The 21,130-nt window shown below is 44.0% G+C and overlaps 1 protein-coding gene across 1 annotated transcript in view; it reads right to left on the bottom strand.

Moving 5' to 3' along the window:
- LOC103603239 (protein TSSC1) overlaps nt 1–19,575 on the bottom strand; it is a 50,693-nt gene extending 31,118 nt beyond the window's left edge. Inside the window, exons 1-2 of the mRNA XM_008587732.1 lie at nt 19,530–19,575; nt 17,426–17,582 (exon numbers count right to left, since the gene is read on the bottom strand). Of these exons, the coding sequence (XP_008585954.1) occupies nt 17,426–17,582; nt 19,530–19,575 (203 nt within the window). The remainder of the gene's footprint in view (nt 1–17,425; nt 17,583–19,529) is intronic.
- Between the last annotated feature and the right edge of the window lie 1,555 nt (nt 19,576–21,130).

Below are 21,130 nucleotides of genomic sequence, written 5' to 3'. Positions count from 1 at the left end.
CCACTTTGGATAGTACAGACGGTTTAACAATATTAATTCTTCCAATCCACGATCACTGGGTAACTTTCCATCTATCTGTGTCTTTTTCAATTTCTTTCATCAGTGTTTCAGTGCACAGATCCTTCACCTCCTTGATAAAATCTATTCCCAAGTAGTAGTTTTTGTTGTTGTTGTTGTTGTTGTTGTTTTGGGTACTATTGTAAATTTCGTTTCTTAATTTCATTTTTGGAAAGTTCATTGCCAATGTATAGAAACTCAACTGATTTTTGTATGTTAATTTTATACCTTGCATCTGCTAACAGGAACCATTTAACTTCTTTCGTTTCAATTTGGGTGCATTTTCTTTCTCTTGCCTAATTGCTCTGGCTAGGACTATGCTGAATAGAAGCAGTGACAGTGGGCATCCTTGTCTTGTTCCTGATTTAAAAGGAAAAGCTTTCAGCTTTTCACCATTGAGTAAGATATCAGCTGTAGACTTGACATATGTGGCCTTTATTATGAGGAGGTACATTACTTCTATATCTAATTTGTTGAGAGTTCTTATCAAGAAAAAATGTTGAGGGCCAGCCCGGTGGCGCACTGGAGAGTGCGCTGCTTGAGAGCGCGGCGGCACTCCCGCCGAGGGTTCAGATCCCATGTGGAGACCGGTTCCCGCTCACTGGCTGAGCGTGGTGCGGGCGCAACACCAAGGGTTGCGATCCCGTTACCGGTCCCCGGTATGGGCGCGACACCGAGGGTTGCGATCCCGTTACTGGTCAGTAAAAAAGACAAAAAGGAAAAAAAGGAAAAAGAAAAAATGTTGAATTTTATCTACATCTATCAAGATGATCACATAATTTTTACTCTTCATTTTGTTAATGTGGTGTATCACACTTATTGATTTGGGTATAGTGAACCATCCTTGCATTCCAGGGACAAATCCCCCTTAATCATGGTGTCTAATCTTTTTAACGAGCTGTTAGATTCTATTTGCTTATAGTTTATTGAGGATTTGAATTAACACTTCTTTAAATGTTTGGTAGAATTAACAGTGAAACCATCTGGTCTTGGGCTTTTCTTTCTTGGAAGATTTTATTTTTTTAAAAAAAAGATGACCAGTAAGGGGATCTTAACCCTTGATTTGGTGCTGTCAGCACCACACTCTCCCAAGTGAGCTAACTGGCCATCCCTATATAGGGATCTGAACCTTTGGCCTTGGTGTTATCAGCACCACACTCTCCCAAGTGAGCTAACTGGCCATCCCTATATAGGGATCTGAACCTTTGGCCTTGGTGTTATCAGCACCACACTCTCCCAAGTGAGCTAACTGGCCATCCCTATATAGGGATCTGAACCTTTGGCCTTGGTGTTATCAGCACCACACTCTCCCAAGTGAGCCACAGGCCAGCCCTAGATGTTAAACTATTGATTGAATCTCCTTACCCTTACTCATTATTGACTTGTTCAGATTTTGTATTTCTTCATGATTTGTTCTTGGTAGGTTGTATGTTTCTAGACATTTATCCATTTCTCCTCGGTTATCCAATTTGCAAATAATTGTTTATAGTAGTCATTCATGATCCTTTGCATTTCTAAGGTATCAGTTATAATGTCCCCTCTTTTATTTCTGATTTTATTTGAGTTTCCTCTCTTTCCTTAGTCTAGCCAAAGGCTTGTCAACTCCATCTTTTAAAAAGACCAACTCCTAGTTTTGCCAGTCTTTTCTACTGTTCTCTCGTATCTATTCCATTCATCTCTGCTCTTTGTTGCTCCCCTCCTGCTGCTGACTGTAGGCTTAGTTTGTTTTTCTTCTGGTTCCTTGAGGTGTGAAGTCAGGTCATTTATTTTCCCTCTTAGAATTGCTTTTGCTGCATCCTGTAAGTTTTGGTATGTTGCAGTTCCATTTTTGTTTGTCTCAAGATATTTTCTGATTTCCACTTTAATGATGATCTTTTTTAAATATTTTAAGAATTTTGGCTGGAATTTTCTTTGAACTGCATCACATGCTCTTTGCCTTTCTCGGGAGCCCACTGAACACAGACTCATCTTGAGGACCCATTTCCACAAGCTTTTCCTGTTCCAGGACAGTGTGTATTCATGATCCTCTCAGAGATAGAACTGTTTCTCCCAAGTCAAATGCCCTGAAGTGCTTGGCCTTTTCTTTTCTGTTATTGGGGTTTGCCTTCATGACAATTTAGTCTGTGACATTGCTGAAGGTTGTCTACTGCCCTTCCTGCTCCTGTGTGTGTCCTGTCAACACTTGCTTCTTTCTTTTTTCTGTGAGTTAGAAATGCATCTACACTCAGACCTAATGAGTTTTGTTAACAGAATACTAAATAGCTCTAAGTGCACACTCAATGGAGCACTTTTCTGAGTAAGACACAAAAAGCCTCTCGCCTTAGTGAAATCTCATTTTTAAGCTGTACTATTTTATATTGTAAATGTAAAGTCAAACACACCCACTAAAATTTTTTAAGCTTTATAAAAGCTAGTCTATCACGTTTCCACCCACTGCAGATAACTTTTGTTAGTAAGTGGCATATAACTTTCCAGGTCTTTTCTATGCATATACTGATATGTATAACATAATTATAATTACAACTTACAGAAATGTGATCAGGCTATTAACATGATTCTGCAACTAGTTTTTACTTAACATGTATCTTGGGTAACTTTCCATGTCAAATAGATAGAATTGTTTCCAAAGCCTCACAGAATTCTACTGTATGAATTTCCATAATTTTTTAATCCAGTTCCCTACTGCGTGACATTTCAGTTGTTTCCAGTTTTCCACGCAATTGACTCACATGATCAAGCAGTGAGCATCCTGGAGTACACTTCTAGCACACTTTAGGGAAAGTTCTTGGAACTGCAATTGCTGGCTGAAAAGATAGACACGTTTCCAAAATTCTCTTCCAAAAAGGTGCATATCTCCTCACATTCTCATTGACGCTAGCTTTTAGCCATAACTGTGATCTTGGTCATACTGGTAAGAACCCCCATCCTACCTCAAAAGGCTTATCTTTGTTGCTTTAATTTGCATTTCCTTGACAGCCAGGGAGTTGGTACATCCTATCAAATGTGTATTGGTTGCTTCTAATTCTTCTGTGAATTGCTTATTTATTAATGACATCTGTTTTGAAAGTCAAGCTAAGGGGCCTTCAAAGGCAAGTTTGATGACTTGTATTGGCCAGTTCTCCATCAACGTTCCAGCAATGTAAAATCTCCAGTGAGCTGAATCCTGGATGGGTGGAGAATTACAGACACAGAGAAGTCACTAACTTTTCCTTGAGAACTCAACCACATCTACTTAACTGGAACACAGACTCATAAAACTACTCTACAATAATATTAAATAAACTGATATGGTCCAAGGACAGGACAATCAACATTCGAACAAAAGGAGAAAAAAGAGAAAACCCATCACGCACTCATCTTTGTGGCCCCCACACATCCCACAGCACACTGGCATACACTGGGCAAGTTGAGCAAACATTTGTCGTGTCAGAACCAGCAGCGTTCACAGAACCAAGGGCTGCTCCCTGTGGCTCTGCAGCCTCTCCCCAAGCTCTGCCCCTGGAGCTTGAAGACTCTCCGACCTCGTACAAGAGACCTGCTTTCTTGGGTGCGGAAATCCTGGGCTCTCAGAGAAAAGAGCCATAAGGCCACGTCCTCCAGAGGAGAGTCTGCATCTCTAATTTTAGCTAGCCAGCTGGTGCCGGGCCTGTAGCCAAGTCCTTAATCTTTTCATCAGGGTTTTCCTTCCCAGGATAGGAACTTGAATCCTCATGAAGATAGCCTTCTTCATAAAACATGAGTTAGAATCTCAGCAAAGTAATTCTTATGCAATTGAAGTACATATGTTTCCCATTGGCATCTTACAACACCTTAAGGCTGACATGCAAACTTGCAAATCAAAAATTCCCCTGGAAAATGTAAATGAAAAAAGGAAAAAGAATGAAAATTTTCTATGACCACTTACCTGTTACTAACTCACTTCTCTTCAAAGATTTATAAACAAACCAAGCATCACAAATGACTTCAAAAGGTGGCTCAAATACAGACTCACAGGTCGCGTTACTTCCACTGTTGGCCCTTCATGACTTTGGCTGTACCTAGTCAGAAGGTGAGGAGCTGTCATCATCTGCACGTCAGCAGCTGGCTGCTGTGTCCCTACTAGTATCCGTTAGAAGCATGCGTGCACACATTGCACACACACACCAACAACAAAGTCTCTCCATGGCTTCCTGAGGTGATGGCAAGTGGCGTGGTGGGACAGGTTCCTCAGGTCCATGCCATGGAACTGCCTAATTTTTAAAGCACTAGAAAACGGCTATTTTTAAATAGAAAACTTTTGGTGCCCCTGAAACGAAAGCTCTTGAATAAGGCTCAAAATGGACTTACTTCTATTCCACGTTATGGCAAAACTTAACTCTTGTTGTTAGTCAGAATTCCCAGTAGACGCTGACGTGCGCCGGCACTTGGTCCAGATGCCCATGAGGAAAAAGAAATGACTTTCCACAGTCATTCTCCAGCTGCTGCACCCTAAGCTCTCTCTGAAAGCTGAAGTTCTAACGCAGACGCTCCTCCCAGTGAGAACCTCAGGTCAGAACCCGAGTAGAGGAAAGTGTATTTTGCCAAATGAGCAGCAGCAATCAGGGCGACAGCAACTCTACCATCTCTGGAACTCTCCCAACCGAAGTTCTAAAAGCACTTCCACATGCGTTACCACCCAGTTCTAGAAATGAAGCAATTTAAGCCACAGATTGACCTTTCCCAGGTCACACTGCCAGGGGGCTGACTCAGCTGTGATGCACACTCACTCTTGGTCCAGCTTTGGCCACTGTTCTGCACCCACAGGACATGTCTGGGGTCACCTTAATTCTACATAGGGGAACCAAAAAATGACTGCTAAATGTGGTGCTTGGCTCTGTGTCTGAGGACCACAGTGAGTCTCCCTGCAGAAAGAAGCAAATACTCTGGCACTCCCAGGGTGTGCCCCACTGGTAGTAAATGTGCCCACTGGTAGCATGCTCCTGTACAAAAGAGACAGCCTGCTACTCGGATGCAGTCTAAGTCAGTGGTGTGCTGGCAGGAGGGCCAGACACATGGGTTCACAAGCACAGGGCTGAAAAGAACTTGCAAGGTGGCAAGGCCATGACGACGCCACCTGTGCATGTGTCACACCTTAAAGTCTATGAAATGCCGTTACATCCACCAAAAATGGGGGGTGGGGGGACCATGAGGTAGGCAGAAAAATGATGATTACAAATGGGAAACCGGGCTCAGGGAGGTTTTTAAAGGACCTGACCAAGGTGGCATCTCTAGAAAGTCAGAACCAAACCTTAGTCCTCGTGCCCTGTCCCTCGTCACCCCGCCCAGGGATGTGGCAAAGGCTGAGACTTAGGAGGGCTTGAGAGCTTAGCCTCGGGGACAACTAAATACAAGAGGAACCAGGGGTCTCCTAACAATGCCCAGGAACAGGCTGAAAGAAGCATTTGAGAAAGGCAACCGTGGTTCCAGGCACAGGATACTCCTGGACCGAGGGAAAAAGGGACGGGATCGTGCAAGGCCAAGCCAGGCCCTGGACATTTCTGCACATCAGACTAGGAGGCAGCGCCCCCCAGGGTCTGCTCGGTGCAGGCCCGGTGTTAGGCCCATGATAGCCCTGCTCCCTCCCTCACTTTCCAGATGAGAAGACAAACACAGGAAGTTACGTGAGCTGCCCCTAATTGAGTGGCTGTAATGGCAGAGCTGAGTTCAGCCAAGGGCCTACTGCTACCTCAGATCTTAACAAGCTGTGAAAGTTCATAATTTCCAAAAAGCCTGTTAGCTTCAATGTCACTATTAGGTAAGATGACTACAGGAACACTATCTGATACCTTAAGATATAGCAGCAGCTTGCGATGCTGACTTTCTTTGTGTTCACACACTTGAGAGAAACAAAGTCAGGTGGTCATTGTGTTCTCCGGGTGTCTCCGGCAGCTGTCAGTCCTTTACATGGACACCCACAGGAGTGTCTGAGAAGTGATTTGACTAGGCAACCCCACAGCCTGTCCACCGAGGGGAAGGGGAGGGTGACAAAGAACCACCCAGGAAAACGAAATGACAAATCATTAATCTAAAGAAGCAATACCCATCTTTTCAATATTAAGGGATTTCAGAAAACTAAACACCCCCCCCCACACACACACACAACACAGACAGAACACACCTGAGACACTGAGAGTCTGCAGCCTGCCTGCCCGAGTATGGATCCCAGCTGTCAGTGCCTTAATCTTGGTGCTTTGTGTGCTTCCTCACCTGTCCAGTAAGGACAACAGCAGCAAACCAACATTACAGGTCTGTCATGATCAGCAAGTCAATGTTCAGAACAGGACCTGCAACAGCAGGTCTTCAGCGAGCCTCAGCAATGATCAGATGCAATTTGATCTGTGCTTCCTAAATTGGGCATGGTGCCGTGCCCCAGGGATATTTGGAAAATTCAGGAACAGGGAGACATGTTTTGGTTTTCACAACAACTAGGAGAGCAGGACTGCTGGCAGGTAGGGTCTCGGGTGCTGGACGTCCCCTAACTCACAAACACCTTTAACAGCGAAGATATGTCTCACTCCACAGCCAGCAGCCTCCCTGTGAAAAACCACAAAAGCTCCTTTAAAATTTGTCTGGAACATTTACCACCTTTACATGCACCAAAAACATTCCATGAAGACTTAAGAAAAAAAAAACTCCAAGAGAGTTCAGACTCTCAACTCTTTATCTGTTCTGAAAGGCACCAAAACTCAATCAGTTTTCCCTGTCCTACCCACCTCCCTCCCAGCAGCTTGGGGTCCAAAATCACCAACGTCGCTTTCTGAAGCATCTAGGTTTCCTTCTGGAGGTCTTCCACCCAGGAGCTAGGGCCACCACACGAGTCTCCCTTGGAGGTCTGATGACACCCAAGAGCTCTGAGAGCCCACTGCTCCAGGTCCCTGTCGGGGGTGGGCATTGGGGGCTGCTTCTGTTTTGCTTTTAAGGCTAATGCACAAAATGGGAGACCTTCCTCATATTCTCTCTCACACACACACCACATCTCTCACACACACACATACACAAAAACTGTGTCAGGAAAACGCGGGCTGAGCCTGAGCCACTATTTAGAACCTAAAGTCACATAAGCACACGAGGTGAGCCTTCACACTCAGTCTCGGGGAAGTGTCAGCATGGAAGTACACCTGAATTGAAGAATTTCCTACTGCACAGAGGAACTGTCCAATGTGGAATGTTAACTCTTAATAACAACAGGGTACAAACAAGGGATGCCTCTGAACACTTGCCACTGACGTCCAAGAGCGTTCACACCCGTAGTCTCTGACTTGTGAGTTCAAGGAGGAAAGCAAGTTGTCTTTTGCCTGTTGCAATAGTTCACCTTGTCACACTTACCTGGATGACCCTGAGACCCCAAGAGCAAAAAGGGAAGGAAAGCAGGTATTCCAGGTAACTTACATGGATTATGCCACTAGCAGTTTGCTGACTTGCCTTTAAAAAGACTAGATTAAGGAGAAAGCAGCCAACCAGCCTACGACGGGTGAGAAAGCTCATCGACTGTTCCTTCTGGGACTAAACTAGGTTTGAAGACTTGGTGGAGCATCGAAGGAGAGAGTTTGTAGATGTTCTAGAAGGAGAGGCAACACCTAAGATACGCCACTTCCAAGGAGGGGACACCAGCTTCTCGCTGCTGCCCACACACCCGCATGCCCTGCAAGGAGCACGCGAGACGATCTGCACAGACCACAGAAGGAGCCCGGCACGGTGGAGCCTCCGGCACGGGCCCACGTCAGGCTGTCTCCCAACCTCATTTATTAGAGGTCAGTTTGGCCAGTTTGCTAATTAAAATCTCTAAGAAAATATATATATATATTTGCCTAAGGCAGTTCAACAAACAGATAAAGAACGTCTCTTCGATCTTCTCCAGTGCACTGTAAAGCTGGAACACTGAGCAAACAAGATCCTTCCTAAAGACAAGCAGGTGTAAGGTGCTTCTGCAGAGCTGTAATGCAAAAGAGACACTGGATGTTCCGTAGGGGCCTAACTGCATAGCAAAATCACTGTAGGGACAGCTCCTTTATCGCCTATTTCATTATTTATCCATGAGCGATGCATCTGAAAATAACCATTGTTATTTTATAGGTAGCAATCCCTATAATCATTACTGTTTGCGACATCCCTCGGAATAACTGGAGTATGCAAAGAGCAATAAAAATAGGAATTCTACTTTATCATGGATCATCACCATGAAACTAGTGCCATAAACACGAGAATTTCTGCCGTACTTGCTACTCCAAAGTAAGAAGTTTATTTCTTTGTTCATAAAAATAACCCACTTTTCTGCTTTATCACATTCTACCAGTGAATTTGAGAGGACATAAAATGATGCTAACAAGTCAAGAACAACGTAGCAAGTATCTAAGGTAAGTGAGGTGCACCCCCTCATAATCACTAAGAGAAAAACACAAGAAAAGAGCTGCTTCTGTAAATAAACCCAAATTTAAAAAAACAAGCAAATAAAATTTAAACTTCTTTGAGGCAGTTAACAAGGGCCATAATAGCAGGAATGATGGTTCTAATTTGGCAGGTTTCATGCTGATCAAACAAAATACATACTTCTCTTCAAAGAAGTGATTCCAAAATGAGTGACTCACCCCTTCTGGATTTTAGCACCTGGGGTGAGGACATCTCAAGGGACACCAAGAAATTCTCAGAACAAGCCCAATATAAAATTAACTTACACTCACGTCATGCTTGCGGATTCCCACAGCTGCTTACGATGGAAGTGGAACAGAGGGCACAACCCCTGGAAATGGGGCCACCACTCCACAGCACACTGAGGCGGCAGCGGCTGGGCGGCAGATTGTGGGCGATACAAGCAATGCTCATTTAAGGCCATTTGTTCTGATGCATTCCAAAACTCTTCAAATTTATTGCTTTACTGAAAAAGTAAAAGTCTTAAGAAATATGTCTACACAATGGAGATTATACCAAATTTTGAAAACACTTAAAAAAAAATGTAATAAATTATTTCCCCAGCTTACAAATCTCCAACAACATATGGATTTGGCAATGTGGTTGATTTCTTCCTTTTCAAAAATTCACATTAGAGCATATAACAGCTTTTCATGGGTACTGCAAGGACTGAAAAAAGGAACTTCACAGTCACACCCTGAAGTCAACAAGCACGCTTTGATCAAATCTGTAGATGTACAAGTTCTTTATGTTGTGACATATGGAACATTCCCAGTGACAAGATCATGTTTATACACTGCCTGGTAACCCTTCCTGATAGACGAGTGTATAACTTTTGACACTGGGTGGCTCAGTTATTAAAAGTTTCTGTTTGGGCCGGCCCCAGGGCTCACTCAGGTGAGTGCAGTGCTGTTAGCGCCGAGGCTGCAGGTTCAGATCCTATATAGGGATGGCTGGTGCGCTCACTGGCTGAGCGTGGTGCAGACGACACCAAGCCAAGAGTTGCAATCCCCTTACTGGTCAAAAAAAAAAGTCTCTGTTTACTCTAACATATCTTACCGGAGCAAACTTACAGCTCAATCAACCAAATAACTCCACTTTAAGTCAGAAGCAAAGGGCACATGCAGGCTATACAAAAGGGGAAAAAATTTTTTTCAGATGTTTTTCTTTTCTGTAGAGGCATCAATAGTTAACAGCCTCAGTAAATTCTGCACAGTACATATGCATGACTCAACAGAAATAGGCTCTAACCCTAAGAATTCAAAAACAAAATAGGCCATTTATTGAGTGCGTGAACAGAAAAGCAATGGTACTAACCACCTACAACTCCATCCTCAAAACCCTACTCTGTGGTGGAAACCATTCCAGGGTCTAGCCTGCTTCTCCTCAGGGTCAACGGAGGTGGGGACTGACAGAGCAAGGCTCACGCTGGAGGCCCAAGGTCCTGACCTTCTGTCCCAGACAAAGCTGGAAGATGACAGGGCTCAGAATGTCATTTTAGTGCTCAGGGTTCACAAAGTGCCTCCTCTCCAAGGCTGCTGCAACCCAAGCCCACGGTGGCACGTTTTCTCATCGCCGGATTTCTGCTGAGACTTGGCTAGAGGACAGCAGGTCCCCATGACGTTCACCCTCTCTGAGCGGCAAGTTTAACAAATCCAAACATTCTTGCTGGTCTCCTTGGCAAGTTCAAAGGTAGCTTTTAAATTACAATATATTTTGAAATAAAACATTCTATCTAAAATCTGAATAGTAGTTGGTCTTTTCTCCTTTTAAACCAGAAGAAAAGTCCACTATAGTTAAAAATTCTTACATGTAGGGTGAGTGTACCTTCAGGTTTAAGATTTTTAAATTATTTAAACCTCAAGTTAAAATAATCACAAATAAAACTTTAAAAAGTATTTTTTTTCTTCTGCTCTGGTCTTAATGTTTTTGTCTCCCTAAAACCCCTATGCTGAAATCCTAACCCTCCTGTGAGGGTATCTGGAGGTGGGGCCTTCGGAAGATGATGGGATTAGTGCCTGCTTTGGCTTGAATGCGTCTCCCAAAAGCTCATGTGCTGGAAACTTAATTGCCATTGTAACAGTATTAAGAGGCGGAGCCTTTAAGAGGTGACTCGTCCACGAGGGCTCTGCCATCGTGAATGGGCTAATGCTGTTATCCTGGAAGCAGGTTAGTTATCATGGCTGTGGGTTCCTGATAAAAAGGGTGGGTTCAGCCTAGTGTCCTGTCTCCCACCCACCACATGATGCCTTCCATCACAGGACGACCCTCACCAGATGCAGCAGTCACACCCTTGGACTTCCTGGCCTCCAGAACCATGAGCCAAATAAACTTCTGTTCCTTATAAATCACCCAGTCTGTGGTAGTCTGTTTTCTGCTGCTCTCACAGACTAAGTCAGGGCTCTTATAAGAGAGGCCCAAGGGAGCTCATTCTTCCTACCAAGTGAGAACACAGCAAGAAGGTGTCACCTGTGAACCAGAAGGAGGGACCTCACCAGACACTGAACCTGCCAGTACCTTGATCTTAGACTTCCCAGCCTCCAGAACTGAGAGAAATGAATCTCTGTTGTTTAAAACCTACCCAATTTATGGTATTTTGTTATAGCAGCCCGGATGGACTAGGACATCTTCTAAACCAGCCCACTGGCCACTCGGGTATGCTTAACACGTCTGGGAAACACCCACTTGGTTCATAAAAGGATCCCCTGAAATGCACTTTTGAGCTATATTATTTGATGGATACTCAAACTAGAATCTTAAAAAATATATAAATTTCTCTGTAATACAAAAATTATCTGTGCTTTCTGCACTGTTCATATTTCTATATTCAGAATCTTCGCAGAGTAAGCTATGTCTCTGTACGTTGCATTTTACTGAGTATTTTCTCACCGTATCCCCTTTCTAATACAGTTGACCCTTGAACAACCCGGGGGGGTAAGGGCACAGTCAAAAATCAGCATGTAACATCTGACTCCCCCCAAAACTGAACTACTAATAGCTTAATGCTGATCAGACCCTTACCAATGACAAACAGTTAACACAAATGTTGTATGTTATATGTGTTATATACTGTATTCTTACAATAAAGTAAGCTAGAGAAAAGAAAATGTTATTAAGAAAATAAGAGAAAATACATTTACAATATTGTTACAGTATTTATTGAAAAAATCTGCATATAAATGGATTTGTGCGGTTCAAACCCATGTTGTTCATGTCAACTGTTGTACTTAATTTTCATAATATTTATATGGGGCTTGGGAGACTGACAACCACTCCCCATTTTACAATAGAGAACTTGAACGAACCTGAAAGACAACGACATTCTAGTATTGTCCTATAATACCCTAATATTGTATTTTTCTACACAAAATAAGGAAAGGTAGGCATCATTCTGCGCTTCTTTTGAAAGCTAATGGGCAACTTTTGTGATGAGCCAGTAAGCCAGGAAGTAACTTGTGGGCATCGGCTTTAAAAATCTTACACCTAAGCACATCTCGATTGGGTAAAACCACACACCTTATAAGAATCTGGGAAGTGTTTAACGATGATACTATCATAATTATCAACAATCTTCCATTGCCATTAACAGTAGAATCACATCATAGGATCTGTGAAAATTTCCAACACATTTTCTTACCCTCAAAGACAACTTTTGCAAGATGTTAAGGATAACTATCAGTTTACTCTTTGTAAAATTTAACCTAAGCCAACTTCTACTCTTCTCCCATACTGAACTAGAAAGAAGAAAACTGAAGAGAGCAGAGGCCAAATCCTTTTTTTCTGGATGAAAACCTCAAGCATCTGGGGGCACACACACACTGCTTCTCTTTTTTTTTCCCTCTCCAATCTCAACACCACAGTTCACGCCGTTTTCTTTCTTTGAATAATGATCTAACGTGCACCCCTAGCTTCCCCAGGTATTCCTAAACACTCTCAGCCTGTCTGGCATTTCAGTGTGATATTTACCTCCGTCCACACTGAAGGGGTATTTACCCACAGAACCTGGCTCAGGAAGCAGGGTCAGCCGGCCCGGTGCACTCGGCATGCCACTAGGGGATGGCCCAGCATGCTGAGAGCGGCGTGGCTCGGCACCAGCCCCATGGGCCCCTCCACAGCCTGGGTCATGGTGGTGTGAGCTGGGAGGAAGCGGTAGATGGCTGCCGTTACAAGCTGCTTATTACTGATTTTAGTAACTTCTCCTTTAAAGGAAACTTTCATCAACCAAAAAACAAGGTGATCTGTACAACTACTTTTGACACACCCTTTGGGAAATGGAGCACAACAAGAATATGCCGAAGTTTCTATTATTTTGACTTTGCCTCCACTAGCCAGCAGGGAGCATTAATCTACAGCTAAGGTGCATAACTCTTGAACAGCTGGAGAGCCTCTTTATCATCAAAAGGAGATGGAGAACCATAAAATTACCCTGTTGTGGCTAATCAGCCATCAAGCCAACGGTGATGATGATGCATTGTGGAGACTCAACAGCACAACTCCACAGTGAGCCAACACCAGAGAACGGTGCTCTCAGGAAGCAATTACCTCCTTCCTGCTCTTACCTGCAGAGTGCCAGGAACCCACCCCTTTATCAGGGCTCCAGAAGTCGCTAGTGTAAGCATTAGCTGGGCAGGTGCAAAGTGCCAGGAACCATCAGAGAACTTGGCAGGCCTGCGGTCACTACCAATGTGTACACTCTATATATTGATAAAATGCATTGAGCTATCAGTTTAATCACTGACTCAAGGAGAAATCTACTTCTTTACAGAACAGCCACATACAGCACAAAAGGGTAGAGTTTTTAAAAGACCTTACTTATCTACTCAAGAAAAGAAAACTGATATCAATTACAAGTGTGACACTGGGGTTAACTTCTTTCAGCCTTGGTTTGTTTAATAAGGTAGAAATTTATTAATTCTGCTATTAACCTACATCCAGAAATAATTTAAGGCAGTTAACACATATAACCTAAAGTATGACGGTGTGGAATACACTGAAAACGGTGAAAACATCACCCCAGATGGGTGCACTTTGATAAAAGCATACCCAGGGGTTTGGGTCCAGCTCCACCCACATAACCCAGCTCTGTGCTGAACTGACTTCATCCATGGAAGGAATTCAGCTGAATGATTCCTAAAGTCCTTTTTGGCTGGAACATGCTGTGACCGGTCTTACGGAAGCTCCTACTTCTGAGACAGGCTCCCTTGGCCAGAGTAGCTGGTGTGTCATCCACTTTGATACTAAAGGGCTGGTGTAAAGAGAGCCTGTAATTTATTTTTGATTCATTAAACACAAAGGTATGTGACACTCAGTGTCAGAGAGACCACTGCATCTAACAAATTCAGAATTGGAAAGAATACCAGGATCTCTGCAATCACCCCCACTTCCAAACAGAAATGACTTCCCAACATTAGGCGCTACAAATGGCCAGCTACAAATGTAAGCTAGACCCAGGACCGTGCCCTCCATGTCTGCCGTCTCCTCCATGCAGAGTTGCATGCCGAGTGCAGAGCAGGAAGTTCTGTAGTGTGTCTGGAGTGCGGGGCAGGCTATCTGGCTGTGATTCCCAAACAGTCTGGTCAGGAGTGAATGACCTCGGGCACCTGGGGATGGTAGACAAGGAGGGTCCGTGCTTTGCAGGCCACTGTGGGAATAAATGAGGGGGTGCAGACAAAGGCCCCGGAGGGGTCAGGCCAGGGGAATGCCTTGATGTCACTGCTGCTACAACTGATTCATTTTCTCACTCAAATGCATGGGGTGCTTAATTGTGTTAGGCGCTGTCCTTGGTGCTAAGGACACAGCCTTGGACCTGGCAAAGTCAGAGTCCACAGGGAAAATCACACATAAGTGTGAGCAGAGACAGGGAGTGCCGAAGGGTGATAGATGCTATGAAGAGAAATAAAACTGGGCAAAATGACAGAAAGTACCAGGGTGGAGGTAGGGCATGATTATTTTAGAAAGAACAGTTAAGAAAGACCTCTCAGAAGAGGTGATGCTGAGCCAAGAAACCACACAGCTCTTTAATCAGACACAAGCATCTAAGTGCTGCTGGCAACACAGCAGACTCCTCCAACCTCGACCCAGGGCCCTCTGCCACGACAGCATGGAACTGTGGAAAATCAGGGCCAGAAGGGGTCTGATGCATGCCTTATTTCATATTTTTCTTAACGGTGAGCACTGCACTTCCACATAGAGGTACCACCACATGACCATCACAGAAACTGTGAGACATCATCTCCGTTTCGGAGATGAAGGTTTGACCTAAGACACAGGTGACTTTCCAGGGATCCTACTATCACATAAGAGCAGGTGAGGATGGGACGCCAGGCTCTGTGCTTCCCAGGCCAGTCTCTGGAGCAAGTCTCCTCAGTGCTCTAATGGAGCAGACTGGATCGCAGGCCTTCCACAAGCTCCTTCCTCCACCCTGCTGTTCTCATTAAAAGAAGCTGAAGACAGTCAAGGGCAGCCTGACTCTGCAGTGTTCACGGACACCCTCAAAGGCCAGCAGTGCTGCTCAGGAATGTCTGGGAGCTCATCTCCCAGAGCTGTTCTCAGTGCCAATTTATTAGCCCAAAAGGAAAGCAAACAAATGAAAACCACCACCAATCACCCTATGTTTAGCCCCAATCAGCATCCTTCTCCTCCACTGTACTCACCAGACTTAAATTTCCAAAAATCAAATTCCCTGTCACAATTAGATACCACTAAAACTTTGACACCACTGAAGATACTTAGAAGAACATGTATAACAGCACCAAATGCTGGCGAGGACTCAGAGAGGACACCAAGCATGCAGCCCCTCTGGAGAGGAGCAGGCAGCTCCCCACAACACTAAACACACGCTTACGGCATGCCCCGTGCCTGTGCTCCAGGGCCTCCAGCCAACAGAAGTGACACCTCGTGTTCACGCAAAGCCTGTATGCTGATGCTCACTGGGCTGCATGCGTAACAGCCCCCCACTGGGGAAAGCCCAGTGGCCCTCAACAGGTGAGTGGTCAAACAACCACGGTGCATCTGTGCTGTGGAACGCTCCTCAGCACGAGAAAGAACAAGCTAGGGTTGACCCATGCAGCAGCTTGGGAATTAAGCAACAACTCGGACGAACCTCCAGGAAATTAAGCTGAGTAAAAAGGTCAGCGTCAAAGGTTACACAGTGTGTAATTCCACTTACATAAGTTTCTCAAAAGACAAAATTACAGGGATAGAGTACAGGCCAGTGATTGCCAGGGGTTAAGGACAGGGCAGGGGAAGGGAGGCAACTGTGGCCATAACCAGGCGGCATGAGGGATCCCTGGGGTTCAGCTGTTGGTATCTAGACTATGACGGTGGCTATACAAACCCACACGTGATAAAACAGCATAGAGCTAAGTGTTCATACACGAGCGCATGTAAAATGTGAGATCTAAGTAAGGTCGGTGGATTGTACCAAAGCCAATAAATTTCACAAGCATGCATGTGCACACAGGCACATGCCCAAACATACGCACTGCGTGCGCACACACACAAATGTTTGTTTGCTGGGGGTGTGGTCATTGTTTGACACGTGGAACTCAGTGGTGTTCCATGCCTTGCACAGAGGCGCTGCACCAGGGCAGTGTTGAGGAGATCGGCCACTCCTGGGGACTTCGGGACTCATCTTCACCCCCTTAATCTGCAAGACTGGGCGTGATTTTAACACCGCAAACCTCTGTAAGAGAAATAACCTTTGACCTGGCAGTAGCATAACAGCTATAGAAACAAATCCAGCACAGACTGACACACACAAAAAAGACATTCTGGAGCCCCCAGCTGTGCCTGAGCTGCAGCCCTGCCCTGCCCTACTGCAAGGCCCACACCTGACAACAGAAACATGGACCAGTCTTCAGTCCCACTCAAATGTCACCTCCTAAGTGAACACCTCTTCAATTTCTCTAATGAAAATTAGTCACACTTCCTCTGGGGGGCCCAGCACACGATTCATAGTGATTTCGGTGCGTGTCACCGCCTGCTCTGCCATGGTTGGTTGTTTACACTTGGGTCTCCCCTGGAGAGCATGATTCCTTGAGGAAACATCCCTTGACCCATCACTGTGGCATCCCTGGTGCCTGGCAGGGGGTGTGCAGCAGGTGCTTAATAAGTATCTGTTGGATTAAATGTATTTAATTGGTAGAGGTGACTAAGACAGAATTGACTACAGAGGATAGGAGTCTTTCTCTCAGACATACACGTTACTGTATTAAGCAAAACAATAATTACTGTTATTGTTGTCAACACCCATAACAACGTTATGTCCCCACAGTCCCTTCTAGAAGACATAGCTTCTTAATTTTACCAAAGTCTCAGCGACTCCAGATATCAGCTGTTGACTGCTGTGTAGAGGGTCCCCGGGAGCAGCGGGTGAGTGGACACAGCAAACTGTCCAACCACACTGCGCAATAACTGGCCAGGGAACCCTTGAGAATGGTGGTCACATCTCTCCATCCCTTGACATACCACATGACATGAAATCAAGGACATGGGGGGCTGGGGCTACAGCACGGCATGCACACCGTGGGTTCATACTTAGTCCACAGGATGAAGAAATCACATGTCTTCAACCTGAAGTGACAAATAATGTATGCATTGAGTGCCGAATAACAGTGTATTTACAAAGCAGAAAAGCAATATAAAACTCTCAAGTGCTGTCCAGCACCTGACTGCTTTATTATTCTGTCAGGTCACCGTGGACAACACTGATTTCAGAAGGAGAGGAAAAAGAACCAGATGCAGGCTCTTTCACTACATATATGGTAGGTTTCTACAAATGTGACTAATCTGGAAAACAACTAGGAGTAAAAAAAAAAAAAAAATCGATTTACAGCATCCTTTTAAAAGAAAGGAGTGGTCTGAAAGCATGTAAAGTGCTTCTGCAGGGAAGATGTGCGAAGCTCTGGGCTCATTCTGGGTGTATAAAATACGCAGCGCCTACCAGGCCATGTTGCCGTGGGCTGTGTTGTCAAGGTGACAGAGCAGCTCCAGGGTCTGCGCGGTGCTGGATGAATCGTCCGGGGACTCATGGCTGCTTGATTCCAATTCCTTCGGCATCCTCCACACGGCCGCACATGTCAGGACTCTGCTGTCTGAAGCTGAGCAACAGAGGACAAAGTCAACAGAGCACGGCGCGTGGCCCCCGCTCGGCAGACAGCACGCCAGCACTGACACGAACCCATGAGCAGGGCACATCTGCTCTTTAAAATATTTAAAATTGCAGGCAGCAGAGAGAAAGGCACAGACTGCGTCAGCGAGCAGAACAAGGCGCAGCTCGTAATTAGCATCCAGTTAACCCACTTTTGCTTGTTTTAAAAACCACCATTCTATTTCAGAAAAAGATTTAATTTCCTCAAAATCGATTTCCTTCCGTTCTTCTCCAACAGTTCTTCATAAAAGGGACCAAAATGGGGTCTGAAGATATAATCGCCACACACGTGTCTTGTGTTTAAGATGGGTGTTAAATGAATTTTTTCCTCATAGCTCTATGGGATCATCTTACACAGATATTAAGCACAGTGAGAAATACGTCACCTAGAAATACTGTCGTTCGTGTTATTCTGCCTCAGTTTACCTGAGGTGGTGAGTGCTTGGGACCAGGCACAGGCATTCGGAGATGCTGCAGGCTGCAGCCCACACTGCCTTAGTTACTGCACTCTGGTTTGCGACAGGGGGAAGCCTAGTGCTTGATGGTGGCCGCCAGGTACGACAACACAATGGGCCAGGCCTCAACGCTCCTGCTGGTGGCTGTTCGGCGTCCCCCTTTCTCAGTCTTGACACTCTTTATTTTAAAGATGCTCAAGGAATCTGCATTCTTGGAGCACCCTGAAAAGCTGTTTGTGGATAAAGAGTCTAAACTCATATAAGAAAGACTGGGGTCACTTGTTTTCAGGGAATGTGCCAGTCTCAAGGTCTCTGCCCATCTAGAAAATTTCACTGTATGACAAATTTTTTAAAAAATCAGAGTTAACATTAAATTCCTGAATATAAATGCTTTCAAAATTTGCTTTCCGTTTTTTAAGTTGCATATGTGCTATAAACACCTTCCCCTATTAAAGATGGACTTTAATAAATAGTAATAAAACAATGAATAGGATTCAACATTAAATCAGTTGATACCAAATGAAGAATACAAAAGTATTAAATGTTATTTTAGAATAAGAAAAAATACCTCGTGAGTGGTATTTCCTACACATGAACTAAGAAAAAAAAAACTGGCATTATAAAATGAGAAGAACCTTTTATAAACATTCGATAATGTACCACCTCTTATTAGCTACAATGGTCTTTCAATCTGAATATCAACTAATCAACAGAGAAATACAACAGTGAACATAATAACAAAATATCTAGCTTTGAGGATAGTGGTTTTATATCATAACTACCCATGATCAAATAATAGTATGTAGAAGAATCAAAATTTCAACCACGGCCTTGTTGTTATCAGCACCACACTCTCCCAAGTGAGCTACGGGCCGGCCCTCAACCAATGTTTTCTCATTCTAAACTTATTGCTCATTTCCTGTACCTTGTTGGGTCTAAGAAAATATAAAATTGTGGCGTAAAGAAAAAGAATCATATATATCATATGTATATGTTTAGTGTTAACATTTCATCTTTAACTCTGAGTACGCAGTGTACAATGGTTTCTGTCCACACGAGACATTTTTTTTTGCTGAAATTCTTAGTAAAACAGTCTTTCTGTGGAGCCTGTGAGACTGGCAATGGTGGTCCTAAAAACACGAAAATAACAGAAGAGAACACTGGCAACTTTGAGGAGAGAAAAAAACAAATGCCTGAAACATCGACCCAACAGAGGCACAGATTACATTAATCTTTCTAAATGACAGAAAAAGAAATGTCTAATCTGAAAAGTGATAAAACTAATAACGTGAAAGCCAAATTGTGGCTGCACTGCAAAATAAATGAAATACAGCAAATGGTGAAGGTAGAAAAATAGCTATTACAGGGAAGAAGTGACAAGCGGCAGATTCCCCCTGAACATCTCTTCTTCAGAGCACTCTGTTCAGGTGTTAAGAACGTACCTCTTTTCCTGAATGCCAGCTTGACAGACTCCTTAACTGCTTCCATATTACCCTCAATAAGGCCAAAACGGTGATTAGAAAAGAATATTTTTCACTCTCTGATAAGCTATCTACATTCAAAGTCTATGCCAGACATCAAGCTTAAATGGCAAAGCCGGACACGTAGGTTTCCACAGACCCTGTTGGTGTAGCATCATCACGTATGCACGCCAGCACCCATCAGCTTGGTAGGAAGGAGGGAGCAGTTGAGGAGCTTCCAAGAGCATACAGCTCACAGACACACTTGCATTTCAACTTTCACGCCATCCTGAAACCCTCCTAATATTACCACAAAGAAGGTTTTCTGGTTCTGTTTTCACAGACATAAACTCACAAGGATAAGAATAACAACAATGAAATTCTGGAAACTATACAGCAAACAGCCCAATGCCAAATGACAGCATACTCAAGAAAACTGAATCCTGAGACAGCAGTGGGGAAGCCCAGAGAAACCTCACTGATAGTGTCCAGAAGGCTCAGAAGCTGGTGGCAGCAGGACACCTCCAGAAGAGGGAATAATTGAGGAGGAGAGAGCAGCTTTTTTTAAAAAAAAGATCCACTGATCTTTTCCAAAAGCAGTTATAAGAGACGGCACACACTATCGATGTCAGGAATAAAAAAAGTGAACATCACTAGAGATCATACAAACACTAAAAAAGTCATATGAAGATGCTACAAACAGCTTTATATTATCAATGTTTGAAATTCAGACAAAATGATGCATCCCTAGAAAAATCAAACCTTAACAGAACTGACACTAGAAGAAATAAAAACTCTGAATAGACCAATACCTTTTAAATAAACTGACACTAATATAAAAGCTTCCTACAAAAAAACCATTAGGCCCAGATGATTCCCTCCATTCTTCCAAGCATTTAAAGAAAAATAACACCAATCAAATGTAATCTCCTCTACCAAAAAACAAACAAACAAATACATGGGGAGCATTTCCCTTGATATCGAAGTCTGAAAAGGGAATTTAAAGAATAGGCCATTCATTCTCATGAATACAGGTGTAAAAATCCTAAACAAAATATTAGCAAATCAGAAACATCATCACTTCCTCCATCTGGATGGGTGGTCTCCAGTGTATTCCCACTCTCCCTCTTTCCTTTAATCTTCGACTAAACTCTCTCCTGCACAATTCCAACATCACAGTCACATATTTCACTTGAGGTGTATGTGGCATTGACTGGTTTAGCTATGGATTCTGTTTCTTTTGAGCAAGGTATTTCCTAGACCTTGGTGTAATATACTAGTTACAAATCTACTTCCTTAAATCCTGGTGAGGGCAGGTAGTGGTGCTCACCTTCCTGGGTTAAAATCCAACATGCAGAGACAGCGCGATCCTGTGAGCCGTGCGCTGTGATACCAGAGTATTGATTGCATTTCCAAGAGCAACAAAAGGCGAATAACACTTTCAACAACGATCCTACATCGACAAACAAGGGGCAGCAGGTTCGAGGCTTTGGGGCCGACACAGAGGAGGACTCCTGAGAGCGCGCAAGCCTGGCTGCGGGAATGAGCGATTAGCCCAGTCATCAAAGGCCAGGAAAGCCAGC

This window comes from Galeopterus variegatus, unplaced genomic scaffold, assembly GCF_000696425.1.
Source record: "Galeopterus variegatus unplaced genomic scaffold, G_variegatus-3.0.2 Scaffold4518, whole genome shotgun sequence".
In the NCBI taxonomy this organism is placed as follows: domain Eukaryota; kingdom Metazoa; phylum Chordata; class Mammalia; order Dermoptera; family Cynocephalidae; genus Galeopterus; species Galeopterus variegatus.
This window is presented reverse-complemented; position numbering and strand designations above follow the sequence as displayed.